General features: G+C 44.3%; 1 protein-coding gene across 16 annotated transcripts in view; it reads left to right on the top strand.

The window, feature by feature from the left end:
• Positions 1-24,766, top strand: part of LOC114022685 — a 118,889-nt gene that overhangs the window by 72,939 nt on the left and 21,184 nt on the right. For 15 of the 16 annotated variants that reach the window (XR_006291642.1, XR_006291641.1, XR_006291643.1 and 12 more), the window contains 7 exons: positions 8,798-8,926; positions 9,551-9,588; positions 13,755-13,807; positions 15,239-15,338; positions 16,960-17,081; positions 20,019-20,098; positions 21,195-21,326. Coding sequence is in view for 12 of the 16 variants with exons in the window: in XM_043548982.1 (XP_043404917.1) it covers positions 8,798-8,926; positions 9,551-9,588; positions 13,755-13,807; positions 15,239-15,338; positions 16,960-17,081; positions 20,019-20,098; positions 21,195-21,326 (654 nt within the window). In the remaining 4 variants the exon portion in view is untranslated. Of the gene's footprint in view, positions 1-8,797; positions 8,927-9,550; positions 9,589-13,754; positions 13,808-15,238; positions 15,339-16,959; positions 17,082-19,286; positions 19,738-20,018; positions 20,099-21,194; positions 21,327-24,766 lie in introns of those variants that run through there. The other variant, XM_043548984.1, reaches the window with a different exon arrangement.

Raw genomic sequence — 24,766 nt, 5'->3', positions numbered from 1 at the left:
CATCCAGCCCAGTATCCTGTCTACTGACAGTGGCCAATGCCAGGTGCCCTGGAGTGAGTGAACCTAACAGGTAATGATCAGTGATCTCTCTCCTGCCATCCGTCTCCACCCTCTGACAGTCAGAGGCTAAGGACACCATTCCTTACCCATCCTGGTTAATAGCCATTAATGAACTTCATCTCTATGAATTTATCCAGTTCTCTTTTAAACCTTGTTATAGTCCTAGCCTTCACAGCCTCCTCAGGAAAGGAGTTCCACAGGTTGACTGTGCACTGTGTGAAGAAGAACTTCCTTTTATTGGTTTAAACCTACTGCCCACTAATTTCATTGGGTGTCCCCTAGTTCTTCTATTATGGGAACAAGTAAATAACTTTTCCTTATTCACTTTGTCCATACCATTCATAATTTTATATACCTCTATCCTATTCCCCCTTAGTGTCCTCTTTTTTAAGCTAAAAAGTCCTAGCCTCTTTAATGTCTCCTTATATGGGACTCGTTCCAAACCCCTAATCATTTTAGTTGCCCTTCTCTGAACCTTTTCTAATGCCAGTATATCTTTTTTGAGATGAGGAGACCACATTTGTACACAATATTCAAGATGTGGGTGCACCATGGATTTGTATAAGGGCAATAAGATATTCTCCATCTTATTTTCTATCCCTTTTTTAATGATTCCTAACATCCTGTTTGCTTTTTTGACTGCCGTTGCACACTGCATGGACGTCTTCAGACAACAATCCACGATGACTCCAAGATCTTTTTCCTGATTAGTTGTAGCTAAATTAGTCCCCATCATATTGTATGTATAGTTGGGGTTATTTTTTCCAATGTGCATTACTTTACATTTATCCACATTAAATTTCATTTGTCATTTTGTTGCCCAATCACTTAGTTTTGTGAGATCTTTTTGAAGTTCTTCACAGTCTGCTTTGGTCTTAACTATCTTGAGCAGTTTAGTATCATCTGCGAACTTTGCCACCTAACTGTTTACCCCTTTCTCCCGATCATTTATGAATAAGTTGAATAGGATTGGTCCTAGGACTGACCCTTGGGGAACACCACTAGTTACCCCTCTCCATTCTGGAAATTTACCATTTATTCCTACCCTTTGTTCCCTGTCTTTTAACCAGTTCTCAATCCATGAAAGGATCTTCCCTCTTATCCCATGGCAACTTAATTTACGTAAGAGCCTTTGGTGAGGGACCTTGTCCCTCTATTTTCTATTCTTTCTGCACATTGGGATGGTTTGTTCCTGTGCCTTCAATAAGTCTTCTTTAAAATACATCCAGCTCTCCTGGTCTCCTTTCCCCCTCATATTAGCCTCCCAGGGGATCCTGCCCATCCAGGGCCGGTGCAAGGATATTTTGCGCCCTAGGCGAAACTTCCACCTTGCGCCCACCCTCCCCCTCCTCCTGGAGCATTGCTCATTATAAACTTTCAAAAATGAATACTGCATAATGTGACATTGTTCATTAGAATTAATACATGTTCGGTTTGAAAATGTATTACTTTCATTATTTAGTCAACATATTTAATGAAAATAAATGAATAACCTGACAGGGTGTAGGGCTGGCTGGCTTCAGGCAGGGGAGTGTGGCAGGGGTTGGCTGGAGACAGGGGTGTGTGGGGCTGGCTGGCTTCGGGCAGGGCAGGGAGTGCGGAGCTGGCTGGAGATGGGGTGCGGGTTGGCTGGAGACAGGGGTTGTGGGGCTGGCTGGCTTCGGGTGAGGGGGTGCGGCAGGCGTTGGCTGGAGATGGGGTAGGGGCTGCAGGGCTGGCTGCGGGCAGGGCAGGGGGTGCAGGGGGAGCAGCAGCAGCAAGAGGGCCTGTGCCCAGGGCCAGGCGGTGGCCCACATGGCTTCTGCAGCGCCCCCAGCGGCCGGAGGAGGAATAACATCACTTCCTGGCCAGCTGGAGCCCATCAAAGCCGCAGCGCCACCTTGCACAGCGGCGGGAAGAGGGTTACATATTAGCCGGTGCTGAGTGAGCATCCCAGACATTTTGGGCACCACTTTTTGGCACCCTCAAATCTTGGCACCTTAGGCGGCTGCCTAGTTCGCCTAATGGTTACACCGGCCCTGTGCCCATCAGTTCCCTCAGGTATTCAAAGTCTGCTTTTCTGAAATCCAGGATCTGTTTTTTTGCTACTCTCCTTTCTTCCTTTTGTCAGGATCCTGAACTCAACCATCTCATGGTCACTGCTGCCTAGGTTGCCACCCACTTCTACTTCCCCTACCAATTCTTCCCTTTTTGTGAGCAGCCGGTCAAGAGGAGCACAGCCCCTAGTTGGTTCCTCCAGCCCTTGTACCAGGAAGTTGTCCCCAACACTCTCCAAAAACTTCCTGGATTGTCTTCCACTGCAGTATTACTCTCCCAGCAGATGTCAGGGTGACTGAAGTCCCCCATTAGAGCCAGGGCCTGTGATCTGGAAACTTCAGTTGGTTGTTCAAAGAGAGCCTCGTCTACCTCCTCCTCCTGCTTCGGTGGTCTATAGCACATACCCACCACGACATCACTGTTGTTGCTCTAACCTCTGAACTTCACCCAAAGACTCTCAACAGGCTCTTCTCCAGTTTCATACTGGAGTTCTGAGCAAGCATACCACTCTCTTACATACAATTCAACTCCTCCACCTTTCTTCCCATGCCTGTCCTTCCTGAACAGTTTATATCCATCCAGGACACTGCTCCAGTCATGTGAACTGCCCCACCAAGTTTCTATTATTCCAAACACATCATAGTTCTTTGATTGTGCCAGGACTTCCAATTCTTCCTGCTTGTTTCCCAGGCTTCTTGCATTCGTGTGCACGCCCCTAAGATAACTAGCTGATTGCCCTGCTTTCTCAGTATGAATCAGGAGGTTTCTCGTCTTGTACCCTCCTCCTTGTGTTTCCTCCCAGTATCCCACATAAATATTGCCTTATAACAGGGGATACAGATACTATAAGTGAGATTGTGAAATTAATGCACACAATAGTTTACCAGGTTTCAGAGTAGCAGCTGTGTTAGTCTGTATTCGCAAAAAGAAAAGGAGTACTTGTGGCACCTTAGAAACTAACCAATTTATTTGAGCATAAGCTTTCATGAGCTACAGCTCACTTCATCCGATGTATCTGGGATAGCTCAGTGGTTTGAGCACTGGCCTGCTAAACCCAGGGTTGTGAGTTCAATCCTTGAGGGGGCCATTTAGGGATGTGGGGCAAAAATTGGGAATTGGTCCTCGTTTGAGCAAGGGGTTGGACTAGATGACCTCCTGAGGTCCCTTCCAACCCTGATATTCTATTGATTCTATGTATGTGACTCAGCATGCCACACTTTATCTCAGAGTCACGCAGAAGTGGTTGGAGTTAGTCTACTCTCCCTTTCATCATCCACTGCACTCACATACCTGCAAGTGTCTTGTCCCTGGATTGGTGGATGGACCCTGCCAATATATGCAAAGGAGTTCCCTTTTCCTTAACTCTGCCTTCCATGCCCCTGGTCACAGATGCCTCATCCTTTGGATGGGGATATTACTTATGGGACCTACAGATTCAGGGGTTATATTTGGAGCAAGATCTCTCTTTCCACATCAGTGTCTGGGAGCCTCGAGCAATCCACTTTGCATGTTGAATATTCTTGCCCCACATCAGAGGATGTGCTGTGTTTGCAGACAACACTGATGCTATGTTCTATTTGGACAGGCAGGGAAGCACCCTATCAGATCCTCTTTGCCAAGACGCAGTAGACCTTCGGAGTTTCTGCATCAAGACCAAAATTACATCCAAAACTGTCTGGTGGATCAGCTTAGCAGATGTTCAGCAGGGATCACAAATGGTCCCTCAAAGCAGACACAGCAAAGTCCATTTTTCAGACTTGGGGAATGCCAGAAATAGACCACCCTGCTACCAGACAGAACAGGGTCACCTGTACAGCTCAAGAGCAGGTCATGGACTGGAGTCTTTGCCAGATACCCTCCTACTGTCCCAGAAAGGGAAACCTCTATACTCCTTTCCCCCAGCCCTATGGTATCTAGAGTTTTGTGTAAATACAGACAGGATCACATCATTCCAACTTTGATAGCATCAGCCTGTCCCCAACAGCATTTGTTCTTGGACTTTTTGACTCTCTCAGTTCAAGATCCCATGGCTCTCCCTCTGGTCTCAAGCATAGTTTCATAGGACCACAGCCAGATGCTGCATTTCAACACTATCTGTCAGCCTACATCTGACTGCTTGGATGCTCAGTGTTTAACTCTCCCAGGCTGTTCCCTTGAATGTTCTCTTAAATAGCAGGATGCCATCCACCAGATGTTCTGCCCTCAGGAAATGGAGAAGATTCTCTGTGTGGTCCCAGTAGAAAGGTACCTCTTATTTACAGGTTTGCATACAGTTTATTCTTAATTACCTGCTCCACCTAAAGGGAAAAGTTTGCTCAGCATCCTTTGGCTTTCCATTCTGCTGTAGTAGGAAGAACCATTCCCCCCCCCCACCCCAAGCCTATGACAGTTAAATTCTTGTTTGTGGTGTTTTTAACTCCTTATGCTAAACTATCTGTTCTTCCTTGTATTTAGCTGTGACACTCTGAGTACCTTTCCTCGACCTGTAAGCTCAAACGCTTGTCTGTCTCACCAAGAGAAGTTGGTCCAATAAAACACATTACCTCACTCACCTTGTGTCTTGAAAGTTTTATGTAAACAGACGTGTGTGGGGGAGGCGGGGGAGAGGACTAGATCAGCACCTTTATGTGAAGAAGCTCAGTTCTTTGGGAGTGGTGTATACACTGTCACACCTTCCTGAACGAGGTTAATCTACCAAGTCTGCTGAACATTTGTGCAGATCTGCTAAGCAAGCGGTTTGCCTCAGATCACAACTGATCATTGAAGAGAGCTGTTACTTTTGCCATATTACAGAAATGGGGCCACCATTGTGTGGATTTGCTTGACCGGCGGCTCAGTGAAAAGTGTCAGCGGTTTTGCTCAAGGATGTCATAGGTGCTGAGGAGAGTTGTTAAGGCTGCTACATTGTTACTGCTGCCAGTGCCACTTGTCCGGGAGCTCCGATGCCAGCTGCACTAGCAGAGGACGCAGCTTAGCGATTCAGCAGACCTCGATGTTATTCATAAGAAAGACCACAGGCTAGGTTCGGTGGCAAAGGTGCTTGGCCAGGTTTATTGTCGACGAAGCGCAGTACTAGCCCCCGATAGGAGCTACAGGTACACTAACACATGGATGCCCATGACCAGATACCCGCTCAGCATGCTATCCCCTTGGCGAGTACGACTCCTATGACTTCTCCTTTTATACATTGATACAAACAAGTTAAGTATCATACTCCAGACATTGTTAATTACCACCCTTTTCCTTATACTTGCTGGTTTGAACAAAACATCCTTATCCATTATCCTGGGTTTGGTGTCTTCCCATATCATCTCTTAAGTATGTGTCATAACTTGAGAGTTCTGTGTGTTTTTTGTACCATCCTCTCTGGTCAGGAATGCGCTTACCTGGTGTTAGCTAATACCTGGTGTGTTCTCATTTTGCCAAGGCCAGGCCTACTCTGGTTCACAGCATTTGGTTCACACTGTTAGTGATGCCTAGGGCTCCAGCAAGGCCTACAAAAGGTAGGGGTCAGTCCAGGCTCTATAACTGATGCATTCATTATCTACAGGCCTTCATTATGCTTATCTACCAATTCCACTGATTCCAAGAACTTTAATGAAACTCAGACAAAACTCAGCTTCTATGATTTTCATTGCCCTAGTATGGCACAGACAATGCTGCTTTCCAGAACCAGTCAGGCTATCGATACGACCAGCCATCACACTTCCTCTCATTTCCAACTTGATGTTGCAGAACGGCAGGACAATTCTTCATCTGGGCTTGTCCTCCATACATCTAACAGTCTCGATGATGGCTGCTTGAATGAAACTGCGATCCTCTTCTCAAATGATTAAAAAAAAAACTTTCCACTTACAGCTATAAGTGGAAAAGATTTGATGCTTGGTCCCAGGATCATTCTATGTCCCCATTCCAGGCTGACATTCCCTTCATTTTAATTAAATTTTATCCTTAAAATCCTCTGGGTTATCAGTTAGGTCTATTAAAGTATATCTAGCATCAATCTCTGCCTCTCATCCTAAGCTTGATTGGTTTAATGTATTTTCTCCTCCTATTTCTAAAAGATTCCTTATGCATCTACTTTAAGTGTTTTCCACCTGCTCCATGGGATCTGAATATTGTGTTGTCAAGTTTAATGAAAACACTGTTTGAGTTTTTAGCTACCTGCCCATTAAGTCTTCTCTCCATGAAAACAGTGTTTTGAGTAGTGATTACTTCTGCGCGTAGAGTGGGTGAAATTATGCATTGATGTCAGGTCCTCCCTATATGCCCTACGTCTTCGTGTCCTGAGAGAGCAGGAATGGGAGAGTGCAAGGGCATTCAGGGAGCATGTGAGGACAAATAAGGGGGAAAAAAATCTGATCTCTGGCATGAGGGGCATGCAGTACTAAGAGTGGAATACATATAGACAACACAGCTTGAAGAACATCAGTTACTATAAGGTAAGTAACCTCTTTTTCATTGTCAGTCCCTCAGATACAATACTGTAGGGTTCAGTTGGAGAATGTAATCCTGATCCGAACACTTCATTATATCCAGGATAGTCTGTAGTTAAACCAACCTATAAACAACAGTTGTCACATTTCAGAGGGATAGTCATGTTAGTCTGTATCAGCAAAACAACAGAGTCCTGTGGCACCTTAGATGCTAACAAATTTATTTGGGCATGTCATAAATATAAAGGGAAGGGTAACAACCTTCATGAATGCAGTAAATATAAAATCCCTCCTGGCCAGAGGTACAGAATCACTTACCTGTAAGGGGTTAATCAGTTCAATTAACCTAGTTGGCACCTGACCAGAAGGACCAATGGAGAAAGAAGATACTTTCAAATCTGAGGGGAAGGGAAGGTTTTGTTTGTGCTCTTTCTATTGTTTCCTCTGGGGACAAAGAGAGAGACCAAGCAAGTAACTAGCTCCTACTGAAATGATTCATCTAAAATTACAGAAATTGTAAGTGATAATAAGGAAATGAATTATATTATCTTTTGTTTTAGCTTGTGAATTTTCCCTATGCTAAGAGGGAGTTTTATTCCTGTTTTTTGTAACTTTTCAGCTAAGCCAAGAGGGGAATCCTCTGTGTTTTAAATCTTTTTATTTGCCCTGTAAAGGTACCTTCCATCCTGATTTTACAGGTGTGATTCTTTTACTTTTTTTTAAAATAAAGTTCTTCTTTTAAGAACCTGATTGATTTTCAGTGTCCTAAAGACCCAGGGGGGTTGATCTGTGCTCACCTTGTAACCAATTGGTTAGTATATTATTCTCAAACCTCCCCAGGAAAGGGGGTGAAGGGGCTTGGGAGGATATTTTGGGGAAATAGGAACTCCAAGTGGTCCTTTTCCTGAATCTTTGTCTAAATCACTTGGTGGTGGCAGTAATACTGTCCAAGGACAAGGAAAGGATTTGTGCCTTGGGGAAGTTTTTAATCTAAGCTGGTAGAAATAAGCTTAGGGGGTCTTTCATGCAGGTCCCCACATCTGTACCCCAGAGTTCAGAGTGGGGAGGAAACCCTGACAGGGCATAAGCTTTCGTGGGCTATAACCCACTTCATCAGATGCAAAGAGTGGAAATTACAGTAGGTAGGTATAAATATACTAACACATGAAAAGATGGGAGGTAGCTTACCAAGTGGAGGACCAGTGCTAATGAGGCCAATTCAATCAGGGTGGATGTGACCCACTCCCAACAGTTGACGAAAAGGTTTGAATACCAAAAGAGGGAAAATTACGTTTTGTAGTGAGCCAGCCACTCCCAGTCTCTATTCAGACCCAGTCTGATAGTGTCAAGTTTTCAAATTAATTCCAGCTCTGCAGTTTCTCGTTGAAGTCTGTTTTCAGTTTTTTGCTGAACTATGGCCACTTTTAAGTCGGTTGTTTAGTGTCCAGAGAGATTGAAATGCTCTCCTACCTGTTTTTAAATGTTCCCATTCTTGATGTCTGATTTGTATCTATTTATTCTTTTGCGTAGAGACTGTCTGATTTGGCCAATGTACATGGCAGAGGGGCATTGCTGGCACATGATGGCATATATCACATTGTTAGATGTGCAGGTGAACTGATAGTGTGACTGATGTGGTTAGGTCCTATGCTGGTGTACCTTGAGTAGATATGCGGACTGAATTTGCAACGGGGTTTATTGCAGGGATTCCAGATTGTCACATTGTTCCAGATTGGCTAAATGCACAGGCAAGAAAGACACTGTTAAATGAATCCAGAGAGTGAGTTGTCCTCTGAGCTCGAAAGTTGCCAGTTTTCCTGTTAGAAAGGAGCAGTATCATCACCTTGGGTGTCCAATCAGACCATTGGTTTATTTTTTACAAAAGACATTTCATGTATGGCACAGATTTAAAACATTTGTTTATAATAAATATAAAATAGTTTTTATACTGTGAATGTTTATGCAGTCATATTTGCACACAGTCAGATGTCAGTCTTTACATTGTTACTACGGTTTCACCAATATAGTGAAATCTTTTGCTTTTTGTAAAGAAATCAAAATTTTATTTCCATACTGTCTGAAATTTATTCGCCATTGAAGAGTTCAGCTCAGAGGCCTAGGAAATGCTTATAGGTGAAGTGACAGAAATGCTTCCTGACTAAAAGTAAGGTTGCAATTAGCTCTATATGCTCTATATATGAAAGTCTGTTTGCAGTGCAACTGAAAAGATTGCTGATCTGAATTTCATCATGATTTTCTTCCAGATCCTACAGTATGAGCTCTTTGCAGTGTGTCACCATTCTGGAGGAATTGATGGTGGCCATTATGTGGCTGAAATAAAATCATATGAAAATGAGTGCTGGTACTCCTTCAACGATACCGTGGTGGAAAAGGTAATGGGTGCCTGAGTTCAGGGAAAACAAACATCAACATGTCCAAGTTTCTACTAAGGGATCTGAGAAGTGTAGTACAAGAGGGAAGTACCATACCTGGAACTACCTCTATAGCAGATTGAAAACACTGTAAACCAAAGTCTGTACTCATTTATATAGGTGTAAATCTGCAGCTATTCATTCAAAGCCTATGGAGTTGCTCTGGCTTTACTCCAGTGTAACTGAGAGCAAAATTTGCCATGTGTATATTGGTGCATTACAACCTGGACGTGCTCCATTTAGCCTCACTTCAATACAATATGGTGTTTGGATAGCCCAGCATTCCCTCTCCCTGCAGATGTAGTGCCATCCTGTTGGATGAGAGAGGTAATGAACATCTGAACTGATTGTTGTTCAGATGGCAGTTATTCTGTTGGCCCTGCTGGAACAAAGCAGAGTATAGTCTCCTTCCCATTAACTGGCATTAAATGTAGATCTTAAGTTTATCATCCATTGTCCAGCGCTAACACAGCCATAGGGATACATGAGATATCACCTTCACCTCCATACAGTGCTTGTTATTGATATATAATAAATACTTTGGCAATTCTCTTGGGAAATGATCCTTTCTGTTTGTTTATACAGATGCCAGAAGACATGAATACAATGGATGCCAAGGACAGGTATTTCCATTGCTATGTTTTACAGTTGGACTTTCAGCCATTCAGATGCCAGTGTGACTTTTTCAAAGCTCCTCCCTTCCTTGGCCACCATTTTTCTTATTAGTTCACTGATCATTGCTTAGGTCAGTTGTTTAGTGTAGTTAAAAAAAAAAAGAGTTTTTTGTGTGCCTGTTGATTGGCTTGGACCACAGACAAATTCTGTTCCATTCCTTTTGTTTGCTTCTTCCCCTTTGCATTGAGATTGGGTCTGCTAGGTATCTGGAGTTGAGACATGCGATGTGAAAATATTGGTTTAGGGTCAGCATTCCTGACTCCTCAGGTGCTTGTGTGCAGAGCACTCCCTTGAGTGTGGACTGCCCATACAATTGCATAACGCTTTTTTCTATGCCAAAATAATTCTGTTCAGTGGGTGTCAGCTTCTCACTTAAGAAAGCAAGGGGCTACTTTTGTTACCTCCCACTGTCTGCATCCCACCATGCCTAAACCAGTGTCTGATGCATTAGTACGGAGTTTGAATGTTTTGTCAAAAGCTGGACTGCCCAGAATGTGTGTTTGTTTTGCCCCACTCAGGGGCCATAGACTGATGGCTGTTTGGCCCTGTTCAGGGGGCTAATTCCCCAAGTGCCATGGCTGCCCCAGCCAGGAGGCTGCAGGGCTCTAGACTGCTTGTTTTGCCCAGCCCAGGGGCTGCAGCCTGCTTGCTGCTTTGCCTGTCTAGGGAGTTGTTTCCCCAACTGCTACTGCCTGACCCAGCCAGGTGGTTACAGGGCTCTGGACTGTTTGGTTGTTTTGCCCACCCAGAGGCAACGTACTACTTGGTTGTGTGACCCTGTCAGGGGACCGTAAGCCACTTGGCCGCAACTACCTACTTAACAGGGAATCACAATGACTGGGTGATGGGGTGTACCAACCCCACACTGGGCCAAGGGGACGGCCCAGCTTAACATGCGGGACCCCCGTCACAGGTCCGTTGAAATATGTGTTAACTATTATGCTAAATAATCTATCCCACTTTGTATTTAGCTGTGACACTGAGGTCTGGTCTATGCTGCAGGGTTACAGTAGACTCTGTAAGTATCTACACTAAATGTAGATCCCACCACTGTAACTCACCCACTACACTGACTTCATAACTCCACCTCCATGAGAGGCGTAGCGCTTAAGTCAATGTAATTAGGTCGATGCTGTGTCAGTATAGACAGTGCCTTGCTTACATCGACTGTTGCTGCCTTTAAGATACCATCCCAAAATCTCCCACACTGGCAGTTAAATTGGTACAGTCGCTCCTCGTGAGGACGCATACCGCTGACCCAAGGAGCGAAGTGTGGAAGTGTAAAACCATTTCACTTACTACAGTGGCTGTACATTGACATAACTTAGGTCAACTTAATTTTGTAGTGTAGACTTTCCCCGAGTAAGTTTTCCAGACCTGAAGAACTCTACTTGAAAGCTTGCCTCTTTCACCAACAGAAGTTGGTCCAATAAACGATATTACCTCACCTACCTTGTCCCTCTTATAAAATCTTATAGTCCCATCTATTTTAGGAACCATAACTTGTGAGGCTCAGGAACACCCATTCCAGTATTCTATTTAGATGAGATCCCTGGGGTGCAACCTGGAACTGGTGTACTGCTGAGCCCTCTGCCCCACCATTCTGGGCTCCCTCTCACATTGTGATGCTGTGACAAGCTACAAATCTCTGGCAGGCATTGTACCTACACAGAGATCCACAGGCAGGGACACACCCAACTAAGTTACATGACTACTTCTCTGGCCACTCATGAACTAACAGTAGAGAGGCTCCAGCCAAATCCCAGTCTTGCACCTCAGGAATAGACCATCTCGCACTGCTCAAGACCCTTTCTTGAGCAATGCAAGTTTATTGATTGGTTCATCACACCATCAATGGAAAGTGACATGCACCAGCCTTTGTAACCTGAGCAGATTTACCAAACACTTCAGGAAAATTCACTGGTCAAGATAAACAGTAAAACAAGTTTATGGATTACGAAAAGTAGATTTTAAGTGACTGTAAGAAATAGGCAAAAAGAGCGGTTACCAAAATAAAATAAAATATAAGCATGCAGTCTAAACTCTTAGCCTTGTTGAACAAGGAAACATCTAGATTAAGCAGTTTTTCTCACCCCACTGGATATTGCAGGTTGGTTACAGTCTTTCATATGCAGGTTTTCCCTCTTAGCCTGGGGACCAGGTTTCTTAAGCTCCAGTGTCCTAGTCGCTTGCAGTGTAGGTGCGGGGAGAAGAGAGAGGACGAACCGTGGTGCCACTGTGTTCTGTTTTATACTCTTAGTCCGTGGTCTTGGAAAGCACAAGTCCAGCCCTGTCTGGTGGGCATTGCTGAGTCACAAGGTGGAGCAATACCTTGGTGTGTCTTGTGTGAGTGAGCCATTGAATTGTAACTCCTCTGCTGGACAATGGCCAGTGACGTCCATTCAGCACCTGCCTAGGCACTGGTTACTTCCCTTGTTATTGTCTCTAGGGAGGTTGTATCTGGGCACTTCCCAAATGCATATTTTAGTGACAACCATACAATACAATTCTCATACCTTCATGTGCATTGAGGTTATACATATTGGAACAGCGGGTTTCAGCAGATCATAACCTTTCCCATGATACCTCACATGGCATGCTTTATATGCAATATCACAACCATATACAAATGAGGAATATGGGGGTTACAGGGTGCTCCCCCGAGGTATAGAGTGTCACAACTCTGTATTTCTTTACAAATTTGCCCTTCTTTTTTCTAGTGGTTCAATAAGCTCTGCTAGGGACATGTTGTGACCTCACAGTGCTAATCGTATGGACCATCTTATGAGTTAAACCTGGCTTGCTGGAAAATACCTGCTGGTGTTTTTGCAGCACAGCCAAAATCTCTCCCCTTTTGGTTTGGGTTAACCCTTCACATATCTCAGTGGTCTCTAGTGATGTGTTACCCACCTTGTCTCTGCCACTTTGTGCCGTTTTCTCACCTATTTGTTGCTTAGAGCAAGGGCACCATTTAAAGCTTGGAGCACAGTTTCCAAGCTCCCTAGGTAGAGGACTTTAGTCTAGAGTCACTCATTGATTCCAGCACCTAGTGGCTTGTTCTACTTGCCTAAGCATGTGAAGATCTGATAGGAGAGCTCTCTCAGATCCTAAGGGGTGTTGGATCCTAGGCCTGGTATATAGTCTAGCTTATCAGGACCATGTAGTGAGCTTTGGAACAGGATGAATCTCGTTGGCTAGGAAGGAGAGAATACAGTAGAAGTCCAGATCTGTCATGGTTGTAGAGTTATTTTGATAATATCTTTGCACCTCATGCCTTGTGCTTTGCCATAGGCATCTGTATTGGCCTTAGCTTTATGTAGTCAGTATCCACACATAGAATCATAAAATCATAGAATATCAGGGTTGGAAGGGACCTCAGGAGGTCATCTAGTCCAACCCCCTGCTCAAAGCAGGACCAATCCCCAATTAAATCATCCCAGCCAGGGCTTTGTCAAGCCTGACCTTAAAAACTTCTAAGGAAGGAGATTCTACCACCTCCCTAGGTAACATGATGTGAACCTTTATTAGCCTAAATGTGCAGGGAAATTTAAAGACACCAACCCAGCTTTTATTCATTAATTTTGAATATTAATGATGATACAATCAAAATGTCAGCTTATTTACAAAGCTGCAAGTTTTGTCAAGTCCAGTTCCCCCCTCAAGCATACAGCAAACAAATGTAAACAAAAAGAGAGACTGGAGAAGAGCTGTTCCTTTCTTGGTCTGATTGTAGGTAGGTGGTTGCAGGCTATAGTCATGGTTCTTTTCTTGGCCAGGCAGAATCTCCGGTTCATCTAAGTATGTATGCAGCGTTGTTGTAGCCATGTGGGTCTCAGGATATCAAAGAGACCAAGACCAGCTTCTGATGATGAGTGAGAGGAGCTTTTGAGCTTACACAGAGCTCTTCTTCTAGTCTGGGAAATGTACTCAGAGTGTCACAGCTAAATACAAGGTGGAACAGATTGTTTAGCTTAAGTAGTTAACATGTATTTAAATGGACCATTTCAAGGTAAAGTGGCCAGTAAACTCCTAGACGGAAAAGGTGTTTGTGTGGAGAGATGTGGCATCCATTTGATTAGGTATTAATATTCACTTCTCTCTTTTTCTGTCATAGTTACACTGCATATCTGTTAATGTACCGCAAGATGGATTCCTTTGCTAAGCCCAGTAAGTGACATGTTGCTGTCAAAGACAAAGGGAAGTTACTGGAGGCTTGCTTCCCACCATTTGATGGGAGGGCCAGTGAGAGGAGCTGGTTCAGTTTGCTGCCAGGGAGGGTCAGGGTCAGGGCCAGGGCCAGGGCGAGGCCAGTGCCATGAAGATTGTGTTCCTGGGTAAACAGAACCCCTGGGAAGGGCTTTGGGAACCACCATTTTCCCCAGACACCATCCTGCTCAAGAGTCTGTGTGTCTTAGATTGGTCTTTCACCGCACATTACGGCCATACAGATACGGTTCACTGAGCCTCCCAGATTCCCCAGCCTGTCTACAGCCTGTTGAGAGCCCTTTCTTCAGGTGCTGTGTGCAAAGTGCAGCCGGTTCAGCACGTGGAGAAGCGGAGGGTGGCTCTAGAGACCCCACAGCCACAGTGAGCATCCAGGTGGGGATCGAGTTCGGTGATGGAAGGGGTGGGTTTCTCCATCGGTTGTTCTACTGAATATTTGTGTGGCACGGATGCTCAGTCAGCTGTACAAATACCCCGTAGGATAATAGTCCCTGCCCCCAAAAGCTAAGTCAGGGAGTCTGCTCTGCCCAGGTAGCGGTTGGCCTTTTTCTTGATTATTGTTGTGACCTTATTGTTGGAGCCATCTGTTCTGTTTGTGCCTTGTTGCTGGGGGAGGGGGCTGTTGTTAGTGCGGGGGCATTTCAGTTTGTCTCCCCAGTTATTTATTTGTTGGCTTTGTTGATTGGTTAATTTATCGCTGTTGAGTGGCTGTTTTTGGACAAAACACAGGAACTTTCTGGGGCACCAAGCATGAGTGTGAGTCCCCGTGCCCAATACACTGTGTCAGCAAAATAACAATTGGAGTATTGTTGCAACTACCTGGGTTAGTGTCAGAGTTTAGTGAATGAAAGTTTGTCAGGCATTTACTCAGATATTCTTGGGTGTCCTGAATACACAATCTAGGATAGAGAGGTTATTAAGGGAATTATGCCTCAGTCTTTGTGGAACTGTTTTTTGTGTCTTACTGGGGCTCAGAAAGAAAATAGAAGCTTTGATTTTTTTCTGGGAGCAAACAACAATTCCTCCTGAAGTCATAAATGTGGAGCCTGGGAACGTCATGGGTTGTGTTAGAAAACCTCAAACCAGCCCACAAAAGCACCTAAGCAGATAAGAAAGGCACTGGATGGGGTGAGGCTGGGGCTGAATAGAGACCTATTTTCCAAGCAATACAATTCTGGGAGGAAGGAAAGTTTGCAAAGGCTGTCCTGCACCTTTCCTACAGCTCACACAGACCAAATATTAACTTCGATGAACAGCTCTACCATATTTCAGCACTTCAACCAGAGTTTACCTGTTAAAATATTTGTGATCATTTGTTCTCCTTAAAAAATTATACATAAATATCACTGGATTTGACATAGATTCTGTTTACAGGGATGTATGTGAGGCTGCGTAACCAAAGCTGCATCTGCTATTTAAACAGCCTGCTGCATTGTCTCTTCTTCACGCGAGAGCTCAGAGAGGCCATCCTCAGGTGAGGGGTGTTCACGATAAACCCTGGGGTTACATCAGCAACGTGTGGTTATTCTGGATAGCTGCATGGTTCTGGTGCTGTGGGACCCACTGTAAGACTGACCCATTGAGACAAGACTGAAAGGGCAGCACTGTGCCAGGTGTGGTGGGAGAGGGAAGGAGACCTGCAGTGGCGGGGAGGGGAAGAGAAAGGAACTGGAGGTGGTAGCAGGCTACAGGGGAAGGGAAAAGAAATGAGGCAGCAGTTACCTGCTGTCATGTCTGCAAGTGACTAGTAGAGGGTGGGGTAAGGACTGTTGTGTGGCTGGCTGTGGGGTGCTGGATCAGCAATCCAGTTCCAGAGAACCTGCCCTGGTAAAGCCTAGGAATAGCTGGGCACTGAAAAGGGCCAGAGGAGATGAACCTGGTTATACCTTTCTGAGATGAACCTGGTTATACCTGCCGGATCAACGGGCAATGATCAATCCAGTGGGGGTCGATTTATTGCGTCTAGTCTAGACGCAACAAATCGACCACCAAGTGTGCTCCCATCGACTCCAATACTCCATCAGAGTGAGGAGCGCAAGCAGAGTCGACAGGAGAGCGTCAGCTGTGGACTCACCGCGGTGTCTTTACTGCGGTAAGTACATCTAAGTACATCGACTTTAGCTACACTATTCACGTAGCTGAAGTTGTGTAACTTAGATCGATCCCCTGCGGTAGTGTAGACAAGCCCCTAATGCAGGGGGTCCCAAACTTTTTTCCCTGTAGCCCACCCATGGAGCTGCAGTCGACACTGCCACCCACTATTAGCACGCGTCTGTCAGGGAGGGAGCACTGCAGGCTGGGGCATGCATGGCCAGGCCCTGCAGACACCCTCCGCCTCAGCAGTTTTGAGCTGGTCACCTGGCAGCCCTGTCCCGGTCACCCACCTCGTGCCCGGCGCACCTCATGGGCACCCCTGCCCAGGAACAAGGGAAGGGATCAGGGGCTGCCAGTGCCAGGCAGAGGTAGGCACTCAGGCCAAGCCTGGCCATTACCTGTGACAGTCCCAATCCCAGCATTGTCCAGATGGAAACAGAGCGGCACCGCTGAGCCCAGGTCCCAGGCTAAGTCCTGGGGCAGATACTTCAGGGGTCCAACAGCCACAGGTCACAAGGTGCGGCAGCTCGGAGCGGGAACGGCTGCAAACTCTCCAGTCTTCTCCAACCACCCTGGAAGCCACCAACTCTCAGGGCTGGCCCCTTCTCGTCATCGCCCTCCACCCACTGCTAGATTCCTCCAGCCCTGGGTGGGGGCCATCGCTGGCCACCACTCCACCAACATATGCAGTTTGGGGGGGCAACTCCACCCATGGCGGACCACCTTGAACTGTGTCGTTGCCCATCTTTGGGCTGCAGCCCCCTGTTTGGGAACCCCTGAGCTAACACATTGTAACTCTGAGCCAGAGAGATCCTCCTAGAGGTGATTTCACTGTTCTTTCATTTCTGGGATTCTCTCACAGTTCCACCAGGAGAATCCAACCCAGACCTGGTGAGATCACACTTTCTCCTGCAGGGACTGCCACACTTCCCTTTGCATCAGCACCTGGATTCTACCTGTGAAGTGATGTATTCATTACATGTCTCTCTGGTGTTTTGTAGGTGCGATAATGTTGGTGACTCCGTCATTGTGTGCCATCTGCAACAGCTGTTTAAAAAGCTGATGACTGGTGATTCATCACCTACCACTGAGAAGATTACAAGAGCCCTTGAGATGGGCAATGGTAAGAGGGCTCTGTAGAGACCTCTGCTATGTGGTTCTTGCATTCACAGATTCTGGTTAAACAGTTCTTCACAGGGTGACCTAGGATGTAATCCTAAAATGTATCAGACGAGGTATTTCTAGTAGAGAGAGAGAGAACTATTAATGCCATTGTACAAGGCACTGGTCAAACCTGATCTGGGATATTGTGTACAGTTTTCGCTAGGGCTGTCAAGTGATTAAAAAAATTAATCGCGCAATTAATCATGCTGTTAATAATACCATTTGCCACGCTGTTAATAATGCCAATAATAGAACACCAGTTATTTAAATATTTTTGCATGTTTTCCACATTTTCAAATATATTGATTTCAGTTACAACACAGAATACAAAGTGTACAGTGCTCACTTCATATTTATTTTTTATTACAAATATTTGCACTGTAAAAAAAATAGTATTTCAATTAACTTAATACGAGTACTGTAGTGCAATCTCTTTCTCATGAAAGTTGAACTTTCAAATGTAGAATTTATGTACAAAAAATGCACTCAAAAATAAGACAATTTAAAACTTTAGAGCCCACAAGTCCAGTCAGTCCTACTTTTTGTTCAGCCAATTGCTCAGACAAACCAGTTTGTTCAAATTTGTAGGAGATAATGCTGCCCACTTCTTGTTTACAATGTCACCTGAAAGTGAGAACAGGCATTCTCATGGCATTGTTGTAGCTGGTGTCACAAGATATTTACCTGCCAGATACGCTAAAGATTCATATGTCTGTTCATGCTTCGACCACCATTCCAGAGGACATGCATCCATGCTGGTGACTGCTTCTGCTCAATAACGATCCAAAGCAGTGTGCACCAATGTATGATCATTTTCATTATCCGAGTTAGATGCCACCAGCAGAAAACTGATTTTTTTTTTTTTTTGGTGGTGGTTCAGGTTCTGTATTTTCTTCATTGGGGTGTTGCTCTTTTAAGACTTCTGAAAGCATGCTCCACACCTTGTCCCACTCAGATTTTGGAAAGCACTTCAGATTCTTAAATCTTGGGTCGAGTGCTGGAGCTAACTTTAGAAATCTCAGATTGGTACCTTCTTTGCGTTTTGTCAAATCTGCAGTGAAAGTGTTCTTAAAATGATCAAAGTGTGTTGGGTCATCATCCAAGACTGCTATAACATGAAATATATGGCTGAATAAGGATAAAACACAGAGCAGGAGACATACCATTCTCCCCCAAGGAGTTCAGTCACAAATTTAATTAACAAATTATTTTTCTAATGAGCGTCATCAGCATGGAAGCATGTCCTCTAGAATGGTAGCTGAAGCATGAAGGGGCACATGAATGTTTAGCATATCTGGCACATAAATACCTTAAAATGCTGGCTACAAAAGTGCCTTGTGAATGCCTGTTCTCATTTTCAGGTGACATTGTAAATAAGAAGTGGGCAGCATTATCTCCCGTAAATGTAAACAAACTTGTTTGTCTGAGCGATGGCTGAACAAGAAGTAGGACTGAGTGGACTCGTAGGTTCTAAAATTTTATACTGTTTTGGTTTTGAATGCAGTTATGTAACAAAGAGTCTACATTTGTAAGTTGCACTTTCATGATAAAGAGATTGCACAACAGTACTTGTATGAAATGAATTGAAAAATACTATTTCATTTGTTTCATCATTTTTACAGTGCAAATATTTAATAAAAAATAATATAAAGTGAGCACTGTACACTTTGTATTCTGTGTTGCAATTGAAATCAATATATTTGAAAATGTAGAAAAACATCCAAAATATTTAATACATTTCAATTGGTATTCTATTATTGTTTAACAGTGTGATTAAAACTGATTAATTGCAGTTAATTTTTTAAATCATGATTAATTGTTTTGAGTTGAATCGCATGAGTTAACTGCGATTAATTGACAGCCCTAGTTTTCACCCATGTTCAGGAAAGATTAATTCAAACTGTAATAGGTACAGAGAAGGCTACAAAGATGATCAGGGAATGGAGAACCTCCCTTGAAACTAAAAGAACATGGCTTGTTTAGCCTAGCAAAAGGAAAGCTGAGAAGGGATATGAATGGAGCATGAGAAGTTTGTGAGCAGGATGATATGATGCAGTTGTCTGTGATAGCAGGGGACTGGGCTCAGTGACCCAAGAGGTCCTTTCCCATCCTCTGTTCCTGTGGGACAAGTATTGTTGCTGAAGTGTCTCCTTATTACTCGTAGTGAGCATCAAAAGGGCCAGTGGTTCAGTTTGGACAAACCCCAGAAGTCTGGATGTTCATTTGAAATCTCCTGAAGTTCCATCATCTCCTCTTTCTCTGCCTCCTGGCCCCTGTCACTACTGTTTCCCCAGTCCCCAACAGACTGTCATGCTACTCCCCTTAATTGCTGTGAGCCCCCAGCATGTTCTTGTTTGTTCCCCTGTTAGCTCCCCTGCCTCTCTGTGAATCCAGGAAGTTTTCTCAGGCAAATAAAAAGGCTCCCAAAGTCCCCCTCCTTCTCCTTTACTTCCCCCTTCTACATAGTGAATACTCCCCACAGACCTTGGCCTTTGAGAATCTTGATATCCAGCCTGCATTTCTACTCAGAGGCACCAAGTGTGCTCTGGGAGGGACTGACCCAGGGATTAGCGAAGTGGAATAGGCAGCAGGCTGGGGAACCCTCCTCTGGATGTTTTAAATGGTACTGAAAGGTCTCAGTGTGTCATGTTTTACAAAGGTGGTATCTGTGTGGCAGCTGCCAGATGGGTTTTCAGGGTTCCATCCAGCCCCGTTTTCTGACTGTGCATGTGAGTTCTGCCATCTTAACAAAGAGGCTCCTCCAAAATAGCCCAGGAGAAATGGAAATGGGCAGAAGACGCTGCCCCAAGGGCTAGCAGCTCTTCTCAGCCACCACAAAACAGAAGAACCAGCCACCACAGTTACGTGTTGATCTTTCTGATTTGTGTGTGTACAGTGCGCCAGCAGCTAAATGTGAAGGAATGTTTCCAGCTTCTGATGAATAAAATCATTGAGGACAAAGAAGATATTCAGCAGGTAATTCATCTTCTCTGCAAGTGTAAATGTGAGACTTTATTTTAGAGCAGTGGTTCCCAAACTTTAACAACCTGTGAACCCCTTTCACTAAAATGTCAAGTCTCGTGAACCTCCTCCTAAAAATGAATATTTCCAGGGATTTTCTCCTTTACCCGAGTATAAATTATAAAAGCAGTGATCTTGGAAATATAAAATTTGTTTTTATGACATGCTTATTTCACACTATTTATTATTAATTATTATTTATCATTACAGTATTTTTATTACATTATGAAAACAGCAACACTCTTCCAAGATCTCACTTTCATAGCTTGTATCCCTTTGAATAATCTGTTATAAGACAAGGCTCTTATGTTTCATCAAGGAGTATCAGATGTGAAACAGCATGAAGGTATTTAAGAAGCCAACTCAAAGAATTCCTCCTACACAAGCAGTAAGGTCTTGAGCAGTCCAGGCAAACAATGCACGTTACTACAAAGTTTAAACTTGTTGTTCATAATAATTTTTAAAACAATACTAGCTGCCTATTTAATTTTAAAAGCAGCAAAAAATATCCACCTCTTTCTATTTCATATAAGGAGTCCTGAAGTTTAAATCTCCTCAGTGTGATAGATATGCTTGCTTTGATCTGCTTAGCTTTTGGAAGTCCCCAAGGCTCCTGGCTGCTGGCCCCATGCTGTCTGGGATCCCTATGGACAGCTCTGTCCACCATTAGGGAATTTTTTCCCAAGAACCCACTGTAACAGTTTGGGAACCACTGTTTTAGAGCAGAAGAAAGCAATGATCATTTGTGTAAAGATCCCATCTCCCCAGGAGACTCCCTTGTGGGTTTCAAGCTTCCAGTGTAAGACAGACTGGGAAATCCCTGTGCTCTTAGGCATGTGGTGGTCCTTATTTCTAGCAGATAGGGCTGGCTCTGCTCTCAAAAGGCAATATAAGTCAGAAACCACTTTGATTGTTACTGGGGAGGTTTTCTGGGAAGATGAAGATTGAAACACCACCACCACCCAGATAAAAGACATTTCTGTGCATTACCTTTAGGACTGAATCTCTCTGGATGGGCAGAAACACTTATAACTCCTCATTCTTTTACTAGCTATACCAGGTGAAAATGGTCCACCGCATCACTTGCCATGGATGCCACCATCAGAAGATGCTGAAGAAATCCGATCTGAGTATTTGTGTCTCAGTTCAGAAACAAAATTCTAATTGTGCGCTTTATTCTGTGGTAAGGAAAATATTCTGGTATTTGTTAGGAATTCTGGGTAAGCTACAAAGGCAGATCTGCTGGCTAAAGTTAAACCTTAAATAGGAAGTCTTCAAGCTTCTTTCCATATATATTAAGGGGTAGGGAGGTTCCTGGAAGTACCCTGAATGCTGGAACTTTATATCCAAATCTCCCCATGAATTGGGGGATTCCAAAGAAAATTAAGTGTGGGTGCATGCTAACTTTTGCATTCAGCTCTGCATAACCACCTTGGTTTTGTCCATTTCCAAATTTCCCCACAAATTGGGTCTAATGCACTTCTGGGAATTTGCTGATCTCAACTGTTCATTTATTTTAAAAAATTGAAGATGGTTTCTGCTTTAATTCTCTTTCTTAATTTTAATATAATAGGTGTGTTTCTAGTGAGGCCCCAGTGTAATCAATATCTTTATCAACGATGTAGAAGAAAATATAAAAGCATTACTGCTTAAATCTGCCGATGACACAAAATTTGGTAGAGTGATAAATAATAAGGAAGATCAGTTGCATGGAGCAATCTGGATCTCTTGGTAAACTGGACTAATTTGAGCAATGTGTCTTTTAATACAGTCAAATGTAAGATCATATATTTAAGGACAAAGAATGTAGGTCACACTTACTGGATGGAGGAACTGTATCCTGAAAAGGTGTGACTCTGAAAAGGACTTGGTGGATAACCAGTTGAACATAAGCCCCCAGTGGGATATTGCTAAAATGGCTAATTTACTTGCTAGATGTGTGAGCAGGGGAATCTCACCCAGAAGTAGGAAGGTGGTATTACCTCTATACTAACTGCCTCAAAACTTTGTTAATGTGCCATGAAGGTTGCCAGTTGTCCTTGTGCCCTTCCAGAACATTGAGTTCAGCTACACTTGAACTTCTGAAGACCATAAAATGGAGAGTTAAGTTACCAGCCACCCCCACAAAGCACACTTAACTCTGCCCTGTTTGGGGTGATGCTCAAACATGTCAATGACACACAGATTAGCCCTTTCCCCTTGCAGATGTTACTGAACACTCAGGGAACAGAATACAAGAGCCTTGTAGGAGACAGTCTAACACCTTCGCTTTGCTAAGGTTTAGGTCAATTGTAGTGAACAGATGCTGCCAACACTCAGGCGTTGAGTTTACACCACACGAACTGCCCCAGACCTGCTAAGTGTTACCACCCTTCCCCTTTGCCCTTCTGAGGGCAGTCCTCCCTTACCAACCCTCCTTCCCACAGAAGGGCGGGCATTGACAGGGACCCCATGGGTTGCGGAACTGGGCAGACAACGCAGAAACTTAGACGGAGTCATCTGGGGGCACATTTTGAAGTGGGGGATAGAAATAGTGGGTATGGTTTGTCTCAGCTGAAGCCCTCCTACTTCCTCCACTGCACAGTTATGACACCCTCATTCCCTCCCCCCTCCCCCCCACTCCCATGCACTGCTCTGACCTCTTCTTCCATAGGAGCAGCAGCACTGAGGAGAAGGGTGAGCCTGGAGCCCACTGCTGGAGGCAGCCTGGGGAAGGAGGAGAGTTCTGGGTTCCTTCCCCCAAACAGGGCTCAATGCAGGGAAGGGGATCTCCTGAGCCTCCTGCCTTGGCCTGTTGGAGCAGCCATGGGAGGAATTGTTGAGCAGTGGTGGGTTCTTGCAGGGGAGTGGGAAAGGACATAGATGGCTTCACTTCCCCTCCAAGTATAACACTGGAAGGAAAGGTGCCCAATTCCCTCCACACACACCATGTGGCTCTGCTCTTAGTGATTCTGAGCCCCCAGAGAGCAAAGGTCCCTTTGAGAACGATCTCTTATTCAGCAAGTGATCATAGAAGAGCTACGCTTTTGGAAACCCACGTGTCCCTAGCCTCTGTTTGTCAGAGGGTGGAGATGGATGGCAGGAGAGAGATCACTTGATCATTACCTGTTAGGTTCACTCACTCCAGGGCACCTGGAATTGGCCACTGTCTGTAGACAGGATACTGGGCTGGATGGACCTTTAGTCTGACCCAGTACAGCCATTCTTATGTTCTTATGTTAACTGTTCCTGGTAGCTCCTGGTAGAGGGGCTGTGTATCAGTTGGCTGAATGACCCAGCAATTTGTTTTTCTTTGATTGTGCTCAGTCCCATTGTTCAGGAAATGGATGCGGAGCCTGAATCATGACCACATTGCCATGATTACATTACGTTACTTACTAGAGTCTTTCATCTTCCCCATTTAAAATTAATGCTAATTTCTGTGACAGGGCTTCTAAAATCAGAGTCTGCATGTGGATTTTAGAGTACTTTAAAATACCAGCTCTTAAACCAGGGCAAACATTCCAAGAGGAACGCTTGCAGAATGCAGGCAGAGAACAGCTAATGTGCACAAACACTCATTCTGTGAAAGCTGCCATGGGCTCAGACTTGGGTATTGCTCGGGTTCAATGGCCACAGTAAGAGCCACCCCATTACTGTACCAACATCCTGCTTGCAAACCCTGTAGCTTGAACAGAGCTCTAATATTGCTGCACATTCAGGGTATGTCTACACTGCAGATAGAAATCCATAGCGGGCCCATGCCAGCCACAAGTGTCTAATTGCAGTGTAGACTCAAAGTAAGCTGGAGTTCTAAACTTTTATCCTGAATAGCTGGGGAAATATTACATCCCTAAGGGACAATGGCTGCTGTACAGTTGCTGAGCTAAATCCCTAATGTCTGAGATCAACCTGGGAAAGATTAAAGACATAGTTAGTCCCAGGTGTGCACAAAAATCATTAGAAAAAACAAGAGATTTTGTAAACACATGATTTTAGGGGGAAACTCATTGCTCAAATGGTTCCAAATTTGGACCACTATCTCTATCCTCCATCTCCATGAGGCACCACAAATTTCAAGAAAATCCAATTAAGCATGTAGATTGGAGAGGATTTAGGTTAGGTATCTCTTCAACAGTAAGAGATGCTCAGACCTTTAACCGAGCTTCTGCTCCACTCTATTATGGGGTTAGTGAACTCCATTACTGGAATATGCCCTGATGTCCATACTTCCAAAGAAATGTTGAAAAATTGTAAAGGGTTTGGAAAAAAAGCTACAGGAATAATTAGAGGTCTGGAAAAACTGCCATATCGTGAAAGACTTAAGAAGTTCAATCTTTTTAGCTTTATCCAAGAGAAGGCTAAGTGGCGACTTGATCAGTCTGTAAGTACCTACCTTGAGAGAAGATTTGTTCTTTACTCTGCGAACAAGGGCATAACACGATCCAGTGGATTAATGCTGAAGTTAGACAATTCTGTATTTTTGACAGTTAGGGGAATTCACCGTTGCAACAGTTTGCCTTGGGTCATGGTAGATTCTCCATCACTTAAGGCTGTACATCAAGATTGGATGCTTTTCTAAAAAAACATGCTAGAGCCACAGCGGTTCTCAAACTTCATTGCACCGCAACCCGCTTCTGACAA

The sequence above is a fragment of the Chelonia mydas genome, chromosome 6 (assembly GCF_015237465.2).
Source record: "Chelonia mydas isolate rCheMyd1 chromosome 6, rCheMyd1.pri.v2, whole genome shotgun sequence".
Classification (NCBI taxonomy): Eukaryota; Metazoa; Chordata; order Testudines; family Cheloniidae; genus Chelonia; species Chelonia mydas.
The sequence above is the reverse complement of the archived record's forward strand: the minus strand, read 5'-3'. Positions and strand labels throughout refer to the sequence as shown.